The 25,187-nt window shown below is 37.2% G+C and overlaps 1 protein-coding gene across 1 annotated transcript; it reads right to left on the bottom strand.

Moving 5' to 3' along the window:
- Window positions 1-11,385: 11,385 nt before the first annotated feature.
- LOC136252764 (uncharacterized) lies at window positions 11,386-23,892 on the bottom strand. The gene is made up of 8 exons (XM_066045331.1): window positions 23,788-23,892; window positions 23,259-23,352; window positions 18,878-19,623; window positions 13,743-13,847; window positions 13,012-13,110; window positions 12,828-12,926; window positions 11,674-11,724; window positions 11,386-11,613 (listed from the first exon to the last, which is right to left on the bottom strand). The coding sequence occupies exons 1-8, from the start codon at window positions 23,890-23,892 to the stop codon at window positions 11,386-11,388; spliced, it is 1,527 nt and encodes a 508-aa protein (XP_065901403.1).
- Between the last annotated feature and the right edge of the window lie 1,295 nt (window positions 23,893-25,187).

Below are 25,187 nucleotides of genomic sequence, written 5' to 3'. Positions count from 1 at the left end.
TTCAAACAGGTTATACGAGTTGAACGCCTGGTAACTAACACGCGGTGTGTTTCAACTGGTTGTCAAGAACAGGAAAGGATGGCGTCTATTAGAAAACCTAACTCCTTGGGAAAAAACCCGTAGTTAATTTTGACGTTCGTGTATTGTCTAACACAACCCCGGTTAGTATTTGTTTGTGCACTTCGTAGTTAGTCCTGTATATTAATTAATTAATTATTTATGACATCATTTCTTATTATTCTTATTACTTGGTTATGTAATTATTACTAGGACTGCATCACATACAACCAAGTACATACACCAACGTGACAGCCCCCGGTGAGGCTATTAGGTGGTGAAGGCATGATCCCCAAATCATCTCAATATGTCACAGTAGTGACACATATAACACAATAGTGGTATTGTAACTAAAGGCCACCAGTAGCTAAGTGCCAGCACATCATTGGTGTGGTAATGGCACAGTGATGTGTATAAAATATATGTATACAAGACATACAGGAGAGAACTATACATTATTGCAGTATTGTATGCAGCAATACATTATAGCAAACATCACCAGATAAAAATTATTAGCCAATATACAGCACTGTATATCAACATCAACTAGAGCTACGTAGGATTCATCAGTGGTGTAGCAATGGCACAGTGATGCCGGGGTGACACATTATAGTTATGCATACACAACTTTCAGGAGATAGCTACACGATACTGTAGGAGTACGTAAGCCAGATGAACCAGATAAAGGAAGACAGCCAAGCCTCCCTAGTAGCTATGCCAGGTGAAGGCAAAAAAAATTAAACACGTATTTTTTTGAATTACTTGACAACAACACAAAGGAAGTTCGCCATGCCAGCTGCACAAGACAAAATTGTTTACTTGTATTTTATATGTAATTGTATTGTAAAGAGCGTGGCATATGTTTTAATGTTTTCTTGTATTGTTTATTTACATGAATGAATCCACTGGCAGCTGGCATGGAGACTTGAGATGTTACAAACATAAAGACTTACTTGTAATCTTGTTTACACAAGTGGCTTCTGGCTCTCCTGCATGGGCATCACTAATCTTCTCCTTCGCGTAATCTGTAAATAATTAAGCAAGGGTGTGGTACTGGGCATTATATAGAATTACACATATGGTCAAGTTATCAGTACGAACAGGAGCGACGATTATACATTTGTGCCTTCATTCACAAACAAATCTATCCCAGGTTAGTTCATGTCTCTAGGCCTCGTAGTTTTCTGAAACATTAATATTATTAATTAATTATTCATTTATTTATTATTTATGACATAACTTAACCGCATTTTGTATTATTCTTAGTACTTGGTTGTATAATTATTATTATTATTATTACTAGGACAGCATCACATACTACCAAGTACATACACCAACGTTGCAACCTATCCATTGGGTAAGTATAAACAGTGCCATAGACAGCACTCAGAGCAGTGTGTATGTACCGGTGGAAATTATACATATGCATACGTACGCAGGCAAGAGAGTTTAACTGGCATCAGAAAACCACAATACTAAAACACAATCTACACAAAAACCAGGTTAAGTTAGCTATATTAAAGTAGCTATATATTGTAGGTGTGACATGTCTCTGAAGATGACTCAGCAGTGAAGTGAGGCTATGCAGAACAAGGGACATGGTGAAGGCACAATTAGCAATTGATCCCAATCAAGCCAAGATGGCGCAACAAACTCTGTTGTAACTAGAGGCCACTGGTGATGTGCCAGTATATCACTGAGCGGTGTGGCATTGGCACAGTGATCACAGTCTATAATATTATGCATACAGCCATGCACAACATACAGGAGATAGTTACACAATGTTGTATATGCAGCACTACATTGGCTTCTTGTTCATTACAGACTCACAGTAGAGTAGTAGTTAAGCCAAGTGGAAAAAATTCTAGCCACTAGCAAGCCAGATGAAGGATGAAGATGTGTAATACAACTACCAGTACGAGTATTACATTACTCATTACCTTGTTGTTCCAGCTGGTTGTTTACGAGTGTATCAGTTGGTATCCCAAATGGTCATCAGCTGGTTGTTCACTGCATGACACCTGGAGCGCATATCCTGCATACAAAATACACAGTTACAAACATTTAAACATACTAATCTTGTTGTTTATGAGTAAGGTGGCCTCTGGCTCTGCTGTAGTCACTCCATGGACGTTTACTAATCTTCTCTCCTTCATATTACACAATGGTGTGGTGCTGGGCATTATATAGAATTACGCATATGGTAAAGTCATCCGCATGAACAGGCGTACTTATTATACGGTTGCGGCTTCATTCACAGGCAAATCTATCCCTGCTTAGTTCATGTCTCTAGACCTTGTAGTTTTCTCAAATACTATTTATTATTTATTTATTTATTCATTCATTCATTCATTATTAATGACATAATTTTAACCGCATTTTGTATTATCTTTAGTACTTGGTTGTATAATTAGTTGCACTGCAGTACCTATATAGTATAAAAGCAGTGATAAAAGTTAATTACATAGATAGTCACTAAGTCTAAGTCCTTGAAATTAGGTTAGGTAATCCTAACGCTGCAGCACATGTTGCTGTCAGACCTTCAGTGCTGGTCACTGTAAAGCACTAATACAATACAATACAATACAATACAATACAATACAATAGTGTTGATAAATTGTGGATTTAAAGTTCTCAATACTGTTAGTGCTCACAGTTGATGGGGGAGGTTATTCCAGAGTTTGATGGTATCAGGAAAGAAGGAGTTGGCATAGGAGTTAACTCTTGTTGGTAATTGATAAAGCTTCAAACTGTGTTCTCTAGTACCTAATGTGTTAAAAGTGAAAATAGGTGGCGTAACTGGGATATGTACTGCATTCTTGAATATCTGAAACATCATAATAACACAATTAAAACTTCTTCTTACAGCAAGAGATGGCAGATTAAGTTGTCTTAGCATGGTGGTTAGTATAGTGCATTTTAAGAAAAGTTATGGCTAAATTTTTAGTCTTTAGCTATAGAGATCTAGACCAAGCAGGTGTCTTGAGGGGAGTTGTTACTCTGCAGGCTTCTGGTGGAACTAACACAATATTATTCTATGTATGCTGGGTCAGACTTTGCCAGCGTGGTAACCAGTCCTGATAATTAAAAGTGGACATGGGGACAGCTGTCATATCTGGCTCCAGTGAGAGTTGTTCAGCCTCAGCTTCTATAAGTGAAATAATTAACGAAATTGGTAAATCTATGTCTGTTGTATTTCTTCTTCCAGAGCACCAAATTATGTGATTAGTACTTAGACAAAAAGCACATACATGTAATTCATTAATATAATTCGTTAACAATCAGTAAAGCAACCATGTACAGATAGTACATACATGTGAAGGGCCTAAATACAATTGATAAGCTAAAAATAAGAGAAACAAAAATGATGTTTAAACTTAAATCACAATGTAGTGATAGACACCATGCCAATGTAGACGGAGTCTAATAAGGCCTTCGATTAACTGGTCCACGGTTGGGATGATTTTGGGTTTGATATGGATAGTATCTGGCTTTACATGCATGTCCTTTGTGAAGACACCAGGATTGTGGATGCAATATGCACAAGAATGTTCAAACGAACAATTGGGAAAAGGACAACCAGGATACTGGTAATTGCTCCATGCCAGACAAATTCTGCGTTTATGTTGGCCGTAGTCAGGACTGTAAGTGGTAGAGCCATTGTGTGGGCTTCGATCTGCAGGTTGAATGATTGATGAACTGGAGTCAGGAGCCCAAGCGCAGTTGGTTGAGGAGTGACTGAAGCTGAAACCATGCTTGCAATGAGGAGCCATTCTCTTTCCACCAAACACCACATACCACAAGGAGCCATCTATAGTGGCCCATTAGTCTGGCGGCACCCGCCCCTTCTCATAGAGTAAGGGTCTGGTATGCTTAGTATAGTGGAGTTGTACAGGATTACCAAAAACTGGTGCAACCAATCAGAACGCTCCACGTTTAATCAGCGCATTTTTGTGCATGCTACGTCAAAAAAATGAATTAAATGCCCTAACAGTACTGATGAAACAAAAGAGTTAACTAATAAAGAACAAACAGAAGAAAGTGTTATATCAGGAAGGGCTTTTCGCCTTGTTTGATACGCAAAAAACCCATGTTACCCTCTGATTTCCTAGGTAGGGAGACATGTGTATTATATTTTTATAAAAGTAGACCAATCTACTTTCGCCTGTGTAAAAGCAAAGAAAGTTCAATATCTCTGCCACAGTTTTGGGTGAGGCACTTCCGTTAAGGCCATTTTTGTTACATCATTACATTCAAATTAAATTCCTCCAGAACAACTCGGTGATACCATGCATACCAGACCCTTACTCTATGTGAAAGGGCACGCGACCCCAGACTAGTGGCCCATGTATCCAGCAAGTTTGCAGCTACATGCTGTTGGAAGACCCTATCGTACCCTTGCCAACCATCACCTTCATATGCCATACTTGCTAAGAGTATTAAAGACTGGTATCCTAACAGGTCTGGGGTTGCTTCCAGCTTAGGATAGATGTGTAAAGTGCAAAACAGTGTGCCCACTCTAGGATATTGGTTACATTACATCGCTCTGTCTTGGTTGGTCTTGGACTATCTTCATTGTTGAGAACTCCCATATGATCACTGAGTAGCTCAGACATATCAATAAAGTTCCTGGTTTTAATTTTTCTATGAGCTTTTGTAGAACTGGAGGAGCCAGGGAGAAGCTTAGTGCCATAAAACTGTCCACATTACCGGTTCCAGCAAGAGCAGGATATATCTGAGGTAGTGTACTGCTAGATATGGGATCCATGAGTTGCCCAGTTACTACAACTTGTTGTAGAGCACATGGAGAAGGAATCACATTTAGTGGTATTAGGAAGGAGCAGAGGAAGATGGAGTGATTGGTTATAATGACTTGCAAATGTCACGTTAATATGATAAAATTAAAGGTATTACATACTACGTAGAAAATTTATGACAAGAACAGTACCAACTACCAGTACTCAGTACAACAAAGCTAAATACATATATGTATATTATATAGGTAAGTACATGCATATGCTGCCTACAGCACTATAGCAAATTGTCTATGCAGCAGATCAATTACCAGCATACTGGTGCTAAACCAGAAGATGAGGGTGAAATTTGACCAGGAATTTATATTCAGCATTTGTGATGCCACTTTTTGATTACTGTGATGTTATCTGGACTCCATCTACGGCAAAACAGACTTGTATGATTGAAAGGATTCATTCCAAATTTATGCATAAGCTGCCGTCATCTTTCAGTTCCAAGTTTCAATTTACATTGACTGAACGTCGCCGTTTTCATACGGCTATTCAGATTTTTAAATCTTTCCATCGAATTTCTCCTCCTTATTTACATGATATATTTCAGTTTTCAAAGGATGTTACTGGTCATCTTAGTCGTAATGTTAAACGTTTATTTGTTCCTAGAGTGTTTACCAACTATGGCAAACGAACTTTTTTCTACCAAGGAACTGTTTTATGGAACAACCTTAAGTCCACTGTTACTGGGGCTGCCACTTTGTCGTCATTTCGTAATTATTATCTTAATTCTTAATTCCTGTGTAATTTTGTCTATGTATCCTTAGTTGTGTATGTATGTTTGTTTGTTTTTTTTTGTATATTATTAGTTATTGTATGTGTCTATTGTATGTTTGTTCAGGGCTCCACTGAAAATCAGTTTTACTGAGCGGACTCCCTGCTTAAAAATTACAATTACAATTACAATTACAATTACAACCCTTAAACACGCATAAGCTTATATAGGCAGATTACACATGGTCTTGAAAACGCATAAGCCTATATATTATAGGCTTTTACACATTGTTGTAAACAAAGCGCTGTAACGTTTGAAGCGTTTATCATATGGCTTTGTACCTTGTGCCATTCTACTCGTGATGTAATAAGCATTAAAACAATACCTAGGGGTTTAAGGTAAGTGCGGGTAATTCCGGACAGCGGCTAATTCCGGACACTTAGATCGTTCTCAACAGTGATAGAATCCCTGGGCCTATAATTTGGCATGCTAATGCAGTGTTCTATGGCCTATCTACAAACCAAAATTGAAGCGAATCCGTCATTCCACCTTGAAGTTTGACGCGTATTTGTAGCACAATCACGGGTAGTTTTGTTCAAAAACTTTGAAAATGTTTATCTAGCCAGGCAGCCCAAGCTCATATTTTCGATTTTCAAAGATTTATATGAAGATCATACTCTCGGCTAATTGCATACTAAAATTCATAAGAATCCATGCAGCACAGGCGGAGTGGCAGTCGATTTTTCAGCAGCTGCTCGGTTGAAATACTAAGAAAATATTCGCGAACTACATAAATTTTAAAAAATACGCACTGCTGCTTTCTCCCAAAGGGTATGAACTTTCTACTTGGTTTATAAGCTGCAAATGAGTGGTACTTCAGTCTCCATACTTCAAAGAGGATTGGTATAACCTGTGGAAGGTGCTACTTGCTTGTTATTCGAAGTGTCCGGAATTAGCCGCATGTTGCATTTTTACACGCTGTTAAATTTCGACTCGTAACTCCTCAGCAGTTGATTGTATCGAAACGAAATTAGTACTGCAGATGCACCATAAGGTAGGCTTTAAAACGATTCCAAGAGTTTGTCTTAACTCTTTGTGAGTGCAGTGTTAGAGCGATTTTACTAAAGTGTGTCCGGAATTACCCTCATTTACCTTATTATTATTATTATTATTATTGTTTACTAAGCAGTCAGCCCTGCTGGTGTGTTCATGAATCACATAAACAAATACATTAGGTACAATAATATGATTGGAGTCTAGCTGTAAATAGATCAGTATCTGCAATTTCAATTGTATCAGTTGGTAGTATGTTCCACTCGTTTATTGTTCTTGAGAAATAGCTGTTTTGGTATGCCGTGGTGGATGAGGTAGGTAAAATATAGTGAAGATGGTGGTATTGTCTTGTTGGTCGTGTTTTTGGTAAGTAATAATGAGGAATTTGGAGTGATAACTGTTGGTAGTGTATCTTATGCAATATTTGTAACCTAGATAATTTCCGACGAATTTGTAATGTAGGCCATTTCAGCTGATCCAACATTAGAGAAACTGAACTGAATCTGCCATAGTCATTCAACACCCAGCATGCTGCTCTTCGTTGTACTTTCTCTAACTCTGAAATATCTCCAACGTGGTAGGGATCCCAGACAGCAGATGCATACTCTAGTTGTGGTCTCACCATTGTTAGGCCCCTATTCGGTGATTATTAGTTTCTCATCCACCGCCCGCATCCTTCTTAAGCTACCGCATGGTAAGCCATTATTTACTGTGCATGCTCAGAAGAACACGTGATGCCAAACTCTTATAATTTTTGTTGATGAACGCTACTATCTATACTACAATGTGCTATATATCTCCAGGAGAAATGTTGTTTACCTTAGCAAATTGCTGCAGTGCCAGTTGCAATCGTGTTCTATCGACTTCGCTTTCAGTTGACTGTCGAAAAACAGTTGGCGATCACGAAAAGTAGAATCAGCTGGTGAAGGAAATGTTTGTAGTAAGAAAGAAAGAATTTGGACAAGGTCTGTACATCAGTGTGAAAATAATGGCATAATGGTAATACCCTCCCGCCCGCATCATAATAATTAGAAAGGCTGGATGAGAAACTAATAATCACCAAATAGGGGCCTTAGGTAAGCTGATTCTTTAACTTGTTTTGAACATTTGTTTAGATTGCGTTTTAAGAAATTGAGTGTTCTAGATGCTTTATTGACAACATTTGATGTGTGAGGTGACCAAGACAGTGATTTATGAATTAAGACTCCTAGGTACATATGTTGATCAGATATATCTAGTATGTGACTGTGAAGTGTGTAGTCGTAAGTGAGTGGTGATAAGGATCTCGTGCAACGTATAACTGTACATTTACTAATATTGAACTTAAATTGCCAAGTATCGGCCCATTCTGACCTTACCCTACGACCAAAGCATAAGACCAAAAATCGCCGTGAAAATAATTTTCAACAACCACGAAAAATATATTACATACCTTTAGAAAATGATCCATAACTCCTTGACAGTTCGTCCGATTTGCTTCAAACAAGTACTATTCAAATTGCCATTCAATAGTGAATCAGGCCATATATAGCTCACGTGCCTAAACCCACAATCGAAACTACTATTGAAGCGAAGAATGTGGCGTTGCGATAAAGTGAGACATCGATCTTCTTCGCTTTATAACAAGTAAGCCATTGTTGTTACAGTGGTTATATAGCCTTCCCCAAGTAGACCAATGAATAAGCTTTCTATTGATGTACGGTTTTAGGCTAATAGATATAGGAAAGGCTGTCTTACCTCACCATATGTGACCCAGTCTGAGAAAACCGGTCTTATCGCCCATGTCAGCAGATTCCATTTTTCACTCAGGACACACAGCTACATGAATAAACTATCTAATTCCACATTTAAAATCAGCTAGACTTGAGTGGTCTGGTTTTGCTGGCTGCTTTTCCCGAGCCCAGTGGCAATCGGTACGTGTGGTGTGGGACCTTAATGGAGCTGTGGTCAGCCTGGGAATGACTGTATGTGGCTGTACAGCTGTGTGGTGCTGAATAACTACCTCTGCTGTGAATTTCCTTTCATTTTAGCCAGTTTTGAGACCTCAGTGGCTCAAAACTTGGCCTAATTCATTCCTTGGCCTTCCTTTTCAATTTTTGAACACCATCTTGCCCGCTCTCCAGGGCCTCCGCCTCCCACCCAATTTGCAGCTCGCCTAATACAGTAAACTTCGGTTTAAAAACTATCTAAAATGGCGGGAAACTTAGTTGTTGGCTGCTTGCACAGTGGATACTCTGGAAAGTAAAGAATTGGTGTAAAACGTGTGAAAATTTGGTACTGGCACATAGCTTCAACCATTGGCGAGCTACAGCACACTAAATACTTCAAACCGGCATTTCTCTATACTTTTAAATAGGCCATAAGCCCGGTTTTGTCAGACTGGGTCACACATAAGTTTGTTTTGTGTAAACACACATTCCATAAATGTTCCGTGCGCATTCAGGACTAATTCCGTAAAAGTTTCATGCGCGTTTAAGGGTTAACACATAATAGGAATGAACAAAACTTGTTATCTACATTTACCCCTCCTAGTATGACTTGCAAGATCAGCAAAGTAATTATAACAACACATACCGCGCATTATTAAATCACAACTCGACATGGCAACTAAGCTTACATGGCTAATATTGTAAATAACCATATCTGGGAGATAGGAAGCTCCATTATTACTAGTAGCATTTACAGTCACAGGAGGGGTAGAGGTAACAGGTGGAGTTATCGGTAGCGAGCTGCTGGTGTGTTCAGTACTGACACCCGGAGTGGGTCCAGTACTAACAGCCGGGGTGGGTCTACTTGTAGAGTGAGAGGGCCTCCGAAAGACATCTACCATTCCAGGTATGTCCTGCCGCATCAAGTAGTCTGGGGGAGGGGTCCTGGTTGAGGAGAATCTTCACTCCATAAAGGGTCACCACTCTGTGAAGTATTATTGGTCTGCAAAGAGTTGCTATTCTGTAATGAGTTACTGTCCTGGGATTGAGCTGAAGTGGTGTTCCTGTTCTTCCTTGGTTTCTTCATGTGGCCTGACAAAGACGGGGTTGGTTTTTGGCTGGAAAAACATTGACATTTCAACCGTCGCAGAGGCATGACGATACAATTCAAAGAAAGTCACAAGCAAGACTACAAGTCAACCAACTCTTGACACTTAACAGCGTGGCTTGTGTTGACAGTGAGCATGCCCAGAGTTCCAATACATGCACATGCCTGACAATGCTGCTCTGAACTTGCTGCAGATGCACCACCATTAACTTGGTTTAAGATCTTAAACTTCATCTAGCATATTAGATGGATATTTCAACTTAATTTTATGATGCTTCCTTAATAGAGCAGTCAGTAAAAACTGTAAACTGCAGCAGAGCACTCAAACAGATTGTACAAAGCTCCCTAGATTGATACTCCCTAATAGAACAGCCACTTGTAGTGAAATACTCTAAAAAAGAATTCACTGATTAAATGTTCCAAGATAAGTGTAAGAAATTTTGCTAATGTAGGAGCATAATGGTAACTCTGAAGAGTATACTAGGTGAAAATTTTGAGAAATTCCAGAAAGCATTTTGGGAAAAATTTTGAGCATCAGGCCTATTCATAGTGTACACTAGATTACATTCTATGTGCATTCTATTACAAATCCTCAAAAAAAATTTGCAGAGTATTACAACAAGTACACAAATAATTGAAATTTTTGACTAGAGTAGGGACCATAGCACATTGATAAAAAGCACTGAAACAAGCTGGAGTAGTACACGATATAAAATCACAGTAAAACAATATGAAGTGTTACGGTACTGCCCAAGCACAACGTTGCACTTGCTCACACACGCAAGTTTGCTCGAAATTTTTAAAATTGCTAATTAAGGGGCATGGCAACTGTTTTGCTTGTGATTCTTGTGAATGAAACTACTGCCACATTGTCTTGTGAGTGAAACATTTGCCACGCCACTTAATTAGCAATTTTTAAAATCTCAAGCAAAGTTGCATGTGCGAGTGAGTACGACATTGCATTTGGGCGGTACCATATATTCCTACTGTGCTCTTTCTTATGGTATCATGAGCACAGTAGGGATACAACACTTCTTACTTTTATAGGAATGATTGAACACTAAATAGAACATGGTTATGTAATAGGAACTCTAATAAGATTATAACATAATGTAATTGTATGATCACTTGTATCATAGTTGCTGTGTGTGTAGCATGTCATCATAATCCTGTCTATCACCCTAGTCTGAGGTCCCTGGTGTATGAGCCTCTTACCCATTGTCAAGACAATATTTTGGTGCTGTGATCAGTTCAGGTCTGCTATTTTAACCCCAGTTGTAGAATTCATGGTAATTCTAATTAACGGTACCCCCAAAGTCAAGCCTCATATTTTGTTTGTACATTTGTTTATTACTACTGTTTTAGCAGATCAATGGGGAAGAAATTTACTCAACTAGAAGCCTCTCACAAGGCGTTCAAGGGACATGTCACCTGACTACACAACAAGATCAACAAATTAATGGCCAGAGATTTGACAATTACATCTTTAACTACTACCAACAAGCAAATTAAGAAGAAGGGTGAAAAGATATTCAAATAGACAAAAAGATTGCTACACTTATTAGTGATGTGCCTGAGCTTGAAACAGCTGTGTTTGATGTGGAAGAATTTCAAGATGAAATTGTTGAAAACATTACTAGAGCAGGAAGATTCACAGAAATAAAAACCATGAAACAACCTGAGAGAGTTCCAACACCACCAAGTAACCAATCATACCTGTTACAACCAGGAAGTGCAAGTCAGTCCCTGCCAAATAAGGATACCAGATTTAGTGAGTACTGTTACTTCATCTGGTGACACTACACCAGAGGCAGTGAATGTTGTTGCACAATGCAGTGATACTACATCAGAGGTGAGTTTTGTTACATCTAGTGATGCTACACCATCAACTACACATATGACATCAAGCACTATCAATCCACCGGTTATGTACTCAACAACAGGTACCTACAATACTATTGAGACATGTAGTGCACAATCACTCTCAATGACAAAGATGGATTATACGGTCAGCTTGGGACCACCTCCATTAATCCCAGCAACTCCCCCAAGACATGCCTAGCATAATTAGCTCACAAAGACCAGTCACCTCAACTATATTTGCTTCTCGAAGCTTGTATGATGCACCAAAGAACACACAAAGCCATATGACTCATACAATAGTACACAAGACATGTGATATGGATACATGTCAGGGGCGGATCTAGGATTTATAAAAGGGGGGGGCTAACTGAAAGTACTGATCTCTTAGGTGGAGGTGTGCTTTGCACACTTTCCCAGCATGCTTCGCATGCTGGAACTAGGGGGTCTGGGGGCATGCCCCCCCAGGAAATTTTTGAAAATTAGATGCTAAAATACTGCAATTTGGAGACATTTCCACATAAAATGCATATTTCTGCCTGTATATATTCTATACACTGTATACTTCCTTTACATTATAGCAAGAGTCCATATTATGGACTCTTGATAAATATATGGACTCTAGATTGTAGTAGGTATGGCTCTCTGCAGCATTTGTTAATGGAAAGACTTGTGTAGCTAGGTTCAGACAACCAAGTACATGATGCACCTGACCCTCTTACAATTGCACAACAGTAGGTGCATGTTAGAATAATAATAATGTTGAACTGGAAAAATTTGAAATTTGAATGATACGAGATTGAACCAGAGAGCATTTTCAATGGACATTGTTTACCTGAATTAAGTATTGCCATCCATAATAACTACACAAGTAGATGAATCAAGCCTTTTAAACACACCAAAGCACTTCATTGTATGTATAGGCATAGGTAGATTTGGAAAAATTCCATAACAGAACCAACTTATGCTTTCACTGAATGTTCTATTAGAGTAGTTAGGTGACTGCTCTATTAGAGTATCTCAATCTTGTACAACTTCCATGTTGATACGGGCCCTTGTTGCATAATCTTTAACATAAATCCACTGATACTACATTGGAAAAATGTTTATAAGGTGGATTTAGGAGTATTGTGTATTATCAGTGATCATATAATTGTGCTAAGACAAAGTTTCATTGTAATACTCAGCATATTGATCAAGTAAAGCCTAAAAGTGAAGGGGGGTTTCAGTCCCCTTCCCCCGCCTGGATCAGCACCTGCATGTATTAATATCCATTACATTCATTGTGTACAGTTATTCACTGTTTCAACAGTATTAACATCTGCTTCTGATTTGATAAGTAACTGCACTATTTTAGCCTTATTATAATAAGCAGCATAGAGCAATGAAGTCCACTGATTCTACAATAGTATATACACAAGACATGTGATATGAGTACATGTATTAGTATTCATCACATTTCATTGCATACAGTAATTACCTCACCTTTGTAACAGCATTAACATTTGCTCCTGATTTAATAAGTAGCTGCATTATTTCAACATTACTCCAATGAGCAGCAATATGCAGTGGAGTCAGTTGATCCTACAATAGTGCAGAAGACATGTGATATGGGTCCATGCACTCACATCCATTACATTAAGAATACAATAAATGTATACATTTAATGGAAATTGTATCCAATGGCATCCAGTGGAAATAAGTAAAAAAACAGATTAGTAAATACATAGTCCTCCACCTAAACCACTGGTAGCTGAAACTACTGTATATAAATATTATGCTTCAGTATAATGCAAAAACCCAACTTGTGTGCACTTTCAAATTATAATACACTAATAAAAACAGTCACGCATGAATAATGTAAATATAACTAAGATCAGTCAATTTTATTTTATTTCATCTGTTTTCTTTCCAACAATTCTTTTGTTTTCTACATATTGCACTCAATATTTTACTCAAACTTTATCTATTTGATAACTATTAATTTGTCAACTCCAACTGTATAGCTACAATTTCACAAGTAGTAATTGTTCTATAAAAGTATGAGATGGTTGTTAGTAATGTAGCAAGAAGTTTTTCACATGCAACTGTTCTATAAGACTGTCCCAATGTCGTTCTGCAAAATGCTACACATACCACATTATGCCAGCATTTTACTCATTACTTTTCCAGCCTATTTTTCCATGATGCATCCTTTTTATAGATATTGAACTAACTTTATTAGTGATATTAACATCGACATATTTTCTGAATATCAATGTCTTCACAACTCCAACATAATCAAATTTAGCTGCCGTTAGTAGTTGCATATGTCTCCTTCCCTGTAGCAACCAACATTAGAAACAAACAATAATATGTATGTACCACACATTTGCTCTTGACCAGCATGCAGTAATAAATTATTTGAATGTCATGATCATTCCTGCTGTTATAATATTATAGTAGTTGCCTAGTTGGAAAATTGATGTGGTGAAAGGCTGTTATTATTCTACAAACCATAGCACATATTTTTGGTTTATTTATCACTTTAATTTAAAGTGTGTAAAGAAACAATGGAAAATGGTGGAAACTACTGAGCTCAAACACTACTTTTCATCAGGCTATCCACTGGTACCAGATAACAGCACCCTGAAGTTTACACATTATATATGAGACTGGATTTTGAAAAATCTGTCTTAATTTCACATAATTTTATGAAAATTAGATTTATACAATTTACTGCTCTTCCATTAAGACAGTAGCACTTAAGGGTATGGACAAATACACTAAATTACAGTGGTGAAGTCCATTGATAGTTGAAAGCCCTATTTCTGTCATAAATATTTAGACTATGTATGTATATATCAAATGTGACATTAAAACTGATTTTCCAAAATCCAGTTTATTAGAACAACAATAGTATTACCTAAGGTAAGTTGAACTAACCATAAGCAATTACAGTGATAAGTGACTACATACAGTATCAGAAAGCTAACCATAAACTTTAATTTGATTATTAGCACAATAAAAATTGCAACAGAAGTTTAAGTAGCTGTTGCTATAAAACATTCAAAGGAGTTATTTAAACACATTAAATTGATATGTACATTTGCATGATTTTATTTCACAAAACAGTATAATTTATGCAGTGACTATGAAGGACATAATTATATAAATGGGCTATTCAATGCCTTGGCATCAAGCTGCATTTCAGTTCATGTGTGTGGTTTAGAATGTCAATGTTTTCATAAAATATGACTGTCTCAGTGAAAATTCACATAGTAATTTGCTAAAAGCATACATTTTAAGAAGGCGAATATTTAACCAAAAAGGGAAATTGTACATGCTACATTGGTTCAAACAGAAGCAAAATTACATGAAAGCTTTATGGTTACATGCAGTATAGTCACAGGTGATCATTCAAAATTTTGAATGCCAATATTTAGGGAGGTTTTCTGGGGTTCCAGACACCCCCTCTGAAATTGTAGCTTGTAGGCTTGCAGCAGGTAAACCAGACTATATCTTAATTAGTTGATCCACTTTTATGGCAAGTTACCTATTACACAATAGCTGCCCCATTTATTCTGTGTATGTGTCACCAACAATAAGGGACAAGGGTATGTATTGAAAAATCCTTTATGAATATTGATCAAATGTATTCTAACATAGCAGTGAAAACAAATGGAACATTTGAAATGGAATACAAAAACAATTAATAATATAAACAGACGATTAAATTCAAAGTAACTAAATCTTGTGTTTTTCATTAATACTTGAAATTTCGAAGCATTTTAATATTCGAAATCTGCAGCTGGGGGAAACTGCTGAATCTGGAAACTACCTTGTAAAAGTCCTGCCTGCCAATTGATACTTTTTGAGAAGACCATAAAACCAGTCTAGCAGCTGTCACTAGCTACCATGTTTTTCCACTACACTATACAGCAAAAGTCACAGAATCTATGAGTATTTCTGGGGCATAGTGATACTGTTTAAATTATCGTCAAAATATGTTAAGACTCCAAATGATGTACAAAATTATTCATCATATTGTGGGCCTTACTCTGCCAGAATGTATCACTTTTAATAGAGGAATTACTGGGGAGTCATGAGTACAAACGTATCCTGCCATTCACTAGAATTGACTCATATAAATTCAGCTTCTTTCCTTCCACTGCTATACTATGGAACAACTTGCAACCAGAGACTGTTGAAGCTTCATCTATCACCGTGTTTAACAACCTTCTTATAAATGAACTGTAAAATTGTAATTAGTTAGCTGTATATATTTTGATTCGTATATATATTGCATTTATACTCGCTGTGCGAGGTCTTGCAATAATAATAATAATAATAATAATAATAATACTGTATATTATTTTATTAGGGCCTGTGGAAGCAGATAATTGCCTTGATAGACCTTGTTTCCCTAGAAGTACTAGTAACTTCAAATTGCTTCCACATGCCTTAGATGTTTTAGTTTCTTAGATATTTACATTGAAATTACATGTATAAAGATTCGACTATTGTACATTGGTTGTTTTTTTTTGTGTAAAACATCACTCTATTAAGTACCATGCATGCACCCAATTGCAAGAACAACTGTTCTTCTACAGTAAAAATAAATGCATGCAAAAAACAAACAATCTGTATAAAGGGTGCAGCTTTTAAAAGCATGAGTGAAAAACTTGTGAAATCAAAAATGGTGACCATAAAATGACTGCAATGATGCATAAACGATAACACATTTTTTAATAATGGCTTTGTGCATTATTAATCATTGCAGCCTTTTAATGGCTGCCTCCTTTGATTTCACAAGTTTTTTCACCTACTCTTGGAAGGAGGCATCCTTTATACAGCTTGACTGTTTTGCATGAATTTCAACTCTTTGTATTTTAAATACCCCAAAGCCAACAGTAAATATAACTTGCCTTTGAGGCTTGTTTCTACACAAATAATTGTTCTTCTTACAATGATGTAGTGTTCTACCACTACAGAAAATGATCTGATATTAAGGTACTAGCTCTGTAATAACCAACTCGCTAATGCTGATAATTGCTCTGTAATTTTGTGCTTGCTTGTTCATGGCTATGGCTACATGTGATGCAGTAGTCTTATAGCCCATCAATATTTGACTATTTTTATAAAGTTGGAAGTTTAATACCTTTTTGTCTGAACATGCTAACTGAGTAACACTTTTTTCCACTTATAAAAATCCCTGGAGATGCTTCTGAGTTTTACAGAATTGCTATAGCTTATACAGAAAAGCAGATATACAACATGTTTTTTTGGGCTATAAGACTGGGTTTGTCAGACTTGGCCACACATGGTATAAAGCTAAATTATAGTGCCTGGAATTGTATTTTACAACTACGTAAATTCCTTAGGTATGCATGATTGTACTAGTTGTCTATTGGGTATTTATTTTGTGACTGTTCTATTAGGGTGTCCCAATTTTCATGCAAAATGTGTGAAGCTTTATGCTAGAATACAATTTTCAGCCTGTTGTCACAAATTTGCTAGCATAGCACAATTTATGATGATTATGATGATGACAATTGGCATGAGATGGTCTTAATCATAGTGTACAGTACTACTCTGCCAATCGATACCAAAAATGGATAACATCCTTTAAATTCAATAGAAAAGTTACAATAGTATTGTATTGCACTTGATTACTTTTGTATTACTCTAATAGAGCGCACATTGTTTCAAGGATTTCTGCACATGAGAATGTTCTCGAACAACCTAGATTTTCCACTGGTAGATCTATGAAGTTTAAACTTTTACTATAGCTATAATATATATGGAGAATTTTCATTTATAGAGAAGTTTGATAGCAGTAGCTCAATGGTTAAGGATTTGGGTGCATTCAGTATGGAGGTCCCTGTTTCAAATTCTGATCGGTTTTTCGACATTTTTCACTCATTTCATCCCATAGTGACTGTTCTATTAGAGTATCTTGATTTCACGATTTATGGTTGTTCGGTTTTGCATAGCTGTCAATGCAATTTTTTAAACCACGAATGTTTTAGTTATGATGGCTAACCTATGCACATACTAATTTTTAAAACTATTTCTATAAGCAGTTTACCCTGTAGGTGCAACAACTAATCAACCTTTTTATTGCAAATAATCATCCGTAGCTCTATCACTATTTATCAGATTTGCACTATATGTGGTGTGTGATTTTGCCACAATACGTACTTAGAGTGGACTAAAGTTCAAGAAAATTGAGCTACACGTGCATGCATTAACCTTTCGTAATGGCTTTTGCAAAGTGTGCAAAAGGAATAATCAAAGCTCTTGTGATTAAAAAATGAAGAAATTAAGCTGAACTATGATGGCTCGTATTTCACGCTTATGTTAGGGAATCTTGTTCAAATTTGGTATATGGGATGGTGAAGGCGGCGGACATTTGCAGTACAAAAATGATTCCAATTTGAAAAGGGAACACGGAGCTATATATGCATAAAAGTCACATTTAGTTTGTAGTTTTAGGTTAGCTTCAATATTGTCTGAGCTTTTCGCTGCTTCGATCTGCCATTTAAATTCCTCCATCGGTGGTTTCTAAGTAGGGCTCCACCACCAATGGATCTAGTGAAAGTTGAGTCCCACCCATCTTAGTAAAGTTTTTGGCCTGTCTTTTTCATGGCCTTTTGTTTTTAGTTGTCCAGCACATGCTTTTTTATGCTGGAGGCAGTTGGCAAGGGTAGCATATCTAGACCACGGATAATACATTTTCTTTGTTCCTGTAATTACACTCACTGCATGGGGCACCATCTTTCTTGGCCACACAACACACTAGCGTGTATCTTAATTATAGTTGTTGCTGCTGCTGCTGCTTGTTTTAAAATGTATATATCATAACCTTAATCATGTCATTACTTAGGGAAGCAAGTCTCAATCAATTAAACCCATTCACCATCATATTTACTTGGGTTAGAAGATCTTTATCATATCAGTAGCCTTAATGTAGTATGTCACATGCATTTGTCTATGATGCTGTATATGTAAAAAACAAAATTTTCATCATTTCTTCATTTAAAATGCCATCATGCTTGTATGCACAAGTGACTACAGGATAAAACTATACCTTGGTTGATTTGCTATTTCATGGTGAGCATTATAACAATGATGAAGACCAATGCAAAGTTATGGCTGCAAATTTAAGTGCCTCTGATTTATTTTAAGTCTACTGAGATTATTTTACCTACTGTCTAGTGCTATAATCACAATAATAGGCTGAAACTTTGGTAACCCATTCCTAGGACACTATACATAATACTACTGAGACACTCAAAAGAAATTTGGTTGAACTAGATAGATTGATGACAGTCACAAAAAATTTATACATTTGTGTTAATCAGCTTACATTTTGTCTCACGTCAAAGATCACATTTAAAGAAATTCTCAGATACACAAAAGACTCCTTAATAAACTCATCCATGTTCTTGGTAGCTGCTTCTATTAAAAGTAAGGTAGCTGCTGCTGGGACAAAAAACTCCAGTAGTAGAGAAGAATGGCCTGCCTTGTGAAATGGAGGGAGTACATAAGACTTAACTCCAAGGTGGGTGGTTATAAATTCTTTTAATTTGTCAAATTCCTCCTTTGTGATACGTGAAAATATTTTATCATCTACAATAGCAACCATTTTATCATAACCATCAGGAATATCTCTTTGTTCCTGCATGCAGTGGTCATAGATTTGTTGCAGTTTCATTTGACTGTCTAGTTTTTGTTCAAACTGCCTCAGCATTGTTTCACAATATTTAGAAGATTTTAATGACTGAACAAGAGCCTTAAGCAATGCAAAGTCATCCCATCTCCAGCAACCACGTAGATTTTTAGTAAACAATGTCCTGATGTTATCACAAGCATTTATGGCTTCTTGCTGCTCTTCATTGAACAGTAATACACCTGGATCATCTTTGATTGTAAGAAAAGAGCAAACACTTTTTACAATCTCTAAGTTTTCTGACTCGTTTTTCTTCAGTTCTTTGATAATATTTGTTAACAGAATAGCAAATTCACTGCTAGCTCGATGAGGTGTGGTGATCAAGACCGGTGGTGATGACGGAATACTGTTGGCACTCCTTACTACATTAGAGTCATTGTCATCTGTAGAAGAGATAACAAAATTGAAAGTTAAGTATTAAAACCTACTACACAGTTGTACACTTCAACCGATTGACCATACTGTAGTACTGTATAATTATGATGTATGTAATAAATGTTAAAAGTTAGGGATTATTTCTATTAAAACAGGTTGAAACAAATACATTAACCACAAAATTACTCGTTAAGGATTTTGATACTTGGATAGTAAAATTGGTACTCAAGTACTTGTTAGATCACATGACCCACCTCACATGATGCATTTTCCAACAGGAAGTGACACAATGACGGCTATAGAGTTTCATTGGCATAATTGTCAGGAATACTTATATCAGTACTTTAATACAGTGTGTGTATCATTGTTATTACTTGAAAAAGCGGTAAACTGCTTAAAGTCAGTATAAAACATGTCCAATGCGTACAACTACAAGTAGCTAGTATTAATGAGTACTCAATCATTAGGTTGGTCATGTGCCATAACCCTACGCATGTAATTACACAATAAAACGTGGCACCTGAAATTAGGATTGTTATTATGAAGTCCTTGGTCACATCCACTAGAAGTATGCATGATGTAGTGTTTGTTTCTTGTTTATAAAAGCCCCACAAAGTGTTGGGAAGTTGAAAGAAGGGCTGTGGGAACCGTAATTTATCAATATCAATTTGCACATTAGAATACTTTATGTCGATACTGAGGTGTCGGGGTTGAATGGGTTGAACTACGAGATGTCTGATGGCTGTGTGACCAACCCCTCTGACTCCAGAGAGTACTTGAATACTAAACTATCATGATCATTTCTGCCCTAGTATATAGTGAGGCCGGTTTCTGATCAAGCACAGATCCTTACTATATATAGTGCACTATTATAGTGCTCAAAATAACACAAAACTTAAGCACTGTAGTAACTGCAGACCACAAATTTTGTTCTCCAGCAGAGAGTGATACTCAATTGTTTATTAGGATATTTCAAGCTTTATGTATGTAATTTAACGTATTCAATACACCACACGGACACTGTATGTATTGCATTATACTACATATATCATGGATAGTTGCGTGGAATTATATGCAAAGCCAGAAGGGCATTTTAAATTATATATAACATGTATGTATCATAATTCACTTTATTTTCATGCAATAATTTTTCGTGATAAACATTTTCATGTAAAAATATTTTCATATAATTTACGTAAATGACTACTCTATTAGAGTAGTTTGATCTTTCGTAAAAATTTTCGTGCAAGAATTTTCGTACAAGCTTTTGCATACAGAAATTATTCTACAACAAAAAAGCAAATTATGGTGTGTGTATATATATATATACCTGTGCCAAAAACAGCCCAGCTGTAAAAATAGGTGAGGCCAAGAATGCACAAGTACATGTTCATGGAGTAACTACAACCAAAAGACAAAATCTGGCCAAGAAAGCATTTACAGTATAGGCACTTTTGTGCATTCATTTTCTATATGCTTCACATTATCACATCCAGCTAGTTGTACATGTGTGCTTGCAATATAAACAATACTACTGAGATGATAAAAGATATTACACTGCATTGTTACCAAAATTAATTTAACTAAAAGTTTACAATTGGTTTCTACTTAGCCATCTTTTTGCACTGTATATTAAAATAAAAAGATGGCCAAGTAGAAACCAATTGTAAATTTTTAGTTTAATTAATTTTGGTAACAATGCAGTGTAATATCTTTATCATCTCAGTAGTATTGTTTATATTGCAAGCACACATGTACAACTAGCTGGATGTGATAATGTGAAGCATATAGAAAATGAATGCACAAAAGTGCCTATACTGTAAATGCTTTCTTGGCCAGATTTTGATATCATGTCTTTTGGTTGTAGTTACTCCATGAACATGTACTTGTGCATTCTTGGCCTCGCCTTTTTTTTACAGCTGGGCTGTTTTTGGCACAGGATATCACTACTTTTTGTTGAATAGAGAACATACAGTTAGGTATTATATCTTACATAGGAGACACTGCATGCATGCATGCATGCATAATAACAGCTTCAGCAACAGATTAGCTAGCTAAATTAGTAGCAAAAGCTTCCAAGTTCAGTGTTTAGAAGCACTACTAAAAGTGACTTGCTAAGAGAAAATTCATTGAAACTGAAAATAATGTTCAAATTCCCGAAAGGACTCATGTGATATCTCGCGTGATGTTTCACGTAAATAAGAACCAGCAATGCCGAGGCTACTGTTCTTGCTGAAGCAGTGGGTTGGTGATATAATTAGTCTAGTCGAAATCTGTGCATGACAAAGTGGAGCCGAATCAGCTGCAAGTAGTTGCTAATGTATGCTTCGGAGTGGACGTGCCACCCGGCACTGAATGCATCACACTATTCTCCCAGCGAATTGCAGGGTAAGTTCGTGTATAGCTAAGTCATTGTAAATGGCTATATAACTACCGTCGTAATTTTAGACAGGAATCTCCTATGCCATAGTAGCTTCCTGGGATTATATACTATGCTTGTGTAGGCCAGAGCCTCGTAGCTAGCTGGCTTGTTCTAGCTGTATGGGTCAGACCGTGAACAAGTTGAGCTGAACCCTGAGAAAACAGCTAAAAATGAAAGAGGATTTTTTCTCAACGTTTCAACCAACCAAGATGGTTGGTGATGACTAGTCTCACATAGCCAGACCCTTTTCTTTCTTTTGTGTGGGGGCGAGGAAAGAAAAGGGTCTGGTGAACATAGCATAGCATTGTCGTTGGGCTATCCCGAGATTGTGGGGTTCTACTGCGCAGCTTCCGGATTGTTGTTTGGTGCAAATGACGTGATCTGTTGTATTTGCATCCTGTTACCATAGATATTTCAGTAGTAGCTATGGTAACAGGATGCAAATGACGCAAATATTACCAAATCACATCATTCGTACCAATCAACAATTCGGAAGCTGCACAGTAGAATCCCCACAATCTCGGGATGATGCTATACTATGTTCACCAGACCCTTTTCTTTCCCCGCCCCCACATAAAAGAAAGAAAAGTGTCTGGCTACGCGAGACTAGGTGATGACAACAAAGATGTCAAGAGCAGACAAGTGCCTCCACCAACAGTTCAGGAAATGTTAATAGGCTATGTAGTTTTATGGCTTCCTATAATGTATGGTGAAAACTTTGACTATAAATAGTGTGTCAGGCATTTGAATGATTAGCGTGTACAGTACAGCTCAAAAATAACTTCACAGCACGCGCGTTTTGCGTGATTTCCACACGCGTGGAGTGAAGCACGCACACGCAAGCTTGGCCTACTGTACACGCATTGGAACGCGTGTCTTGTTGCACGTGTGAAAGGTTGAAAGAAAATAACAATAATTATGGACATAACGCACGTACATACTGAAAACTACACCATACTACTACTTATTACCTAACTATATACTTATTACTACCTACATACTTAACTTAACCAATGTCAAAGTCAGGAAATTCGTCCTCAGCAGTAAGCAAATACTGGCGGAGTATCATTTTCGCATTGTACCTCCACAAAGTCACAGATAGTTGCTGGAGAAGTTGGCGCCTAGCAAACTTTCTAGGTAAACCGTTTCTAACAGTTGTTCTGTCAGCTATGGATCCTAAAATTGATAGGGCATATGGTGACCAAACACCAAAGGTCTTACATACAAGAGGGATAAAATCTCCTCCAATATCATTCACAATATCCTGGTATTGGTTGTCCTTAGCTATCTCACCAACAACAGCGGCCACCCCAGCCTGAGAAGAAACAGAAGATATGACAGCAGACTGAGTGGTACTCCTGACGGAGAGATCAAAATAGGCAGGATGACCAAGATGAAAGTCAGGGTGGTATATGTCGCCAGGACAAGATTGGTCAGATGAAATGCCTTGCTCCCTAAGAACACCAGGGTGATCTTGGAGCAAGGCATGGTGTACAACAGACACTAAAGCATTATGACACTGGATCCTCAAGGGACCATGAGAGCACCCCAGCAGATGATCACCAAACTGGTCAATGACAGATAGACAAGTACAGAGTGGTAAAGAAGGGAACAAAGGAATGCCAAGCCACAAACATAAAGCTATAGTAAAATTGTGAGGAGGAATAGCTAGACCCAAAGCAGGCTATGGAAGTGCTTTAAGCCAACCACTGCTGGTGCCAGAAGAATGTGATAAAGCACGCAGACGTACTTGATCACGAATAGTGGAACTGCTTACAAGCTGTTTAAAAAGTGAATCATCTAAAATGGCTTGAAGGTCAGTTTGAGAGGAGTTATGCAACACAGAAACAGACATACCTTTGAAGAAAGCACGCGTGAAACAGGTGAATTTTTGTGCCGCTTGGTCTTAGCACAAAATTCACCTGAATTGTCATTATTAAAATTTTTACCATTAACCTACCATCACAGCCATTTCTTGGCCGCCACCTTGGATTTCACATCTTTTTTCACCATAGCCTTTTTGAGGGCCGCACACTTTTTTTACAGCTTGGCTGTTTTGGATTAGATTTCATTTCTTTTTGTATTTGTATACCCCAAAGCCGGCCTATGGCCGGCTTTGGGACTTTTTAACCTATCTTTTTTTCTTTACCACAGGAAGAAGAAAAGATGAAGTAGATGTACTTTAAATATTTTATCAGTAAATGTACAAATTATATATATATATATATAATACATATGTGACTGGATTTGTGAAAAGGTACCTTTTTCACACACAAAATGTGACCCATTTTTTGAACTTTAAAGCTTCATAGCGTTTTGATCATGGCATATAATTGCTTGAAATTTTCAATGAATGTAGCTACAGTATCTGGCTATATTTTGATACTAAGAGCAAGTTAATCAGTATAAGGAGTCAAGTGTTACATCATTTTGTTTGCTGGTATGTCAAATGTGTGGAAAAGGTACCTTTTCGCAAATCTGGTCACATATATTGATTACAGAAATCTCCATGGTGGTTTCTTTGTAACTGAACACTCTACAAGGTGACTTCTTCTAATTGCTCTCTCTACAGGGTGAATTGTTTGTAGCTGAACGATCTACAAGGTAACTTCTTCTAGCTGATCTCTCTAAAGGGTGATTTGTTTGTAGCTGAATTCTGTACAGGTGATTTTTTTGCAGCTGAGCTCTTTACAGAATGGTTTCTTAGTAGATGAACTCTCTACAAGGTAACTTCTTCTAACTGATCTTTCTACAGGGCAATTTGTTTGTGGCTGAATTTTATACAGGGTGATTTCTTTGCAGCTGAATTCTCTACATGGTGGTTTCTTTGTAGCTGAACTCTCTACAAGGTAACTTCTTCTAGCTGATCTCCCTACAGGGTGATTTGTTTGTAGCTGAATTCTGTACAGGTGATTTGTTTGCAGCTGAGCTCTTTACAGAATGGTTTCTTTGTACCTGAACTCTCTACAAGGTAACTTTTCTAGATGATGTCTCTACAAGGTCACTAGTTTGTAGCTGAACTCTCTACATGGTGGTTTCTTTGCAACTGAACTTTCTACAAGGCGACTTCTTCTAGCTGATCTTTCTACAGGGTGATTTGTTTGTAGCTAAACTTACTACAAGGTAACTTCTTCTAACTGATCTCTCTAC

The sequence above is a fragment of the Dysidea avara genome, chromosome 4 (genome assembly GCF_963678975.1).
Source record: "Dysidea avara chromosome 4, odDysAvar1.4, whole genome shotgun sequence".
NCBI lineage: Eukaryota > Metazoa > Porifera > Demospongiae > Dictyoceratida > Dysideidae > Dysidea > Dysidea avara.
This window is presented reverse-complemented; position numbering and strand designations above follow the sequence as displayed.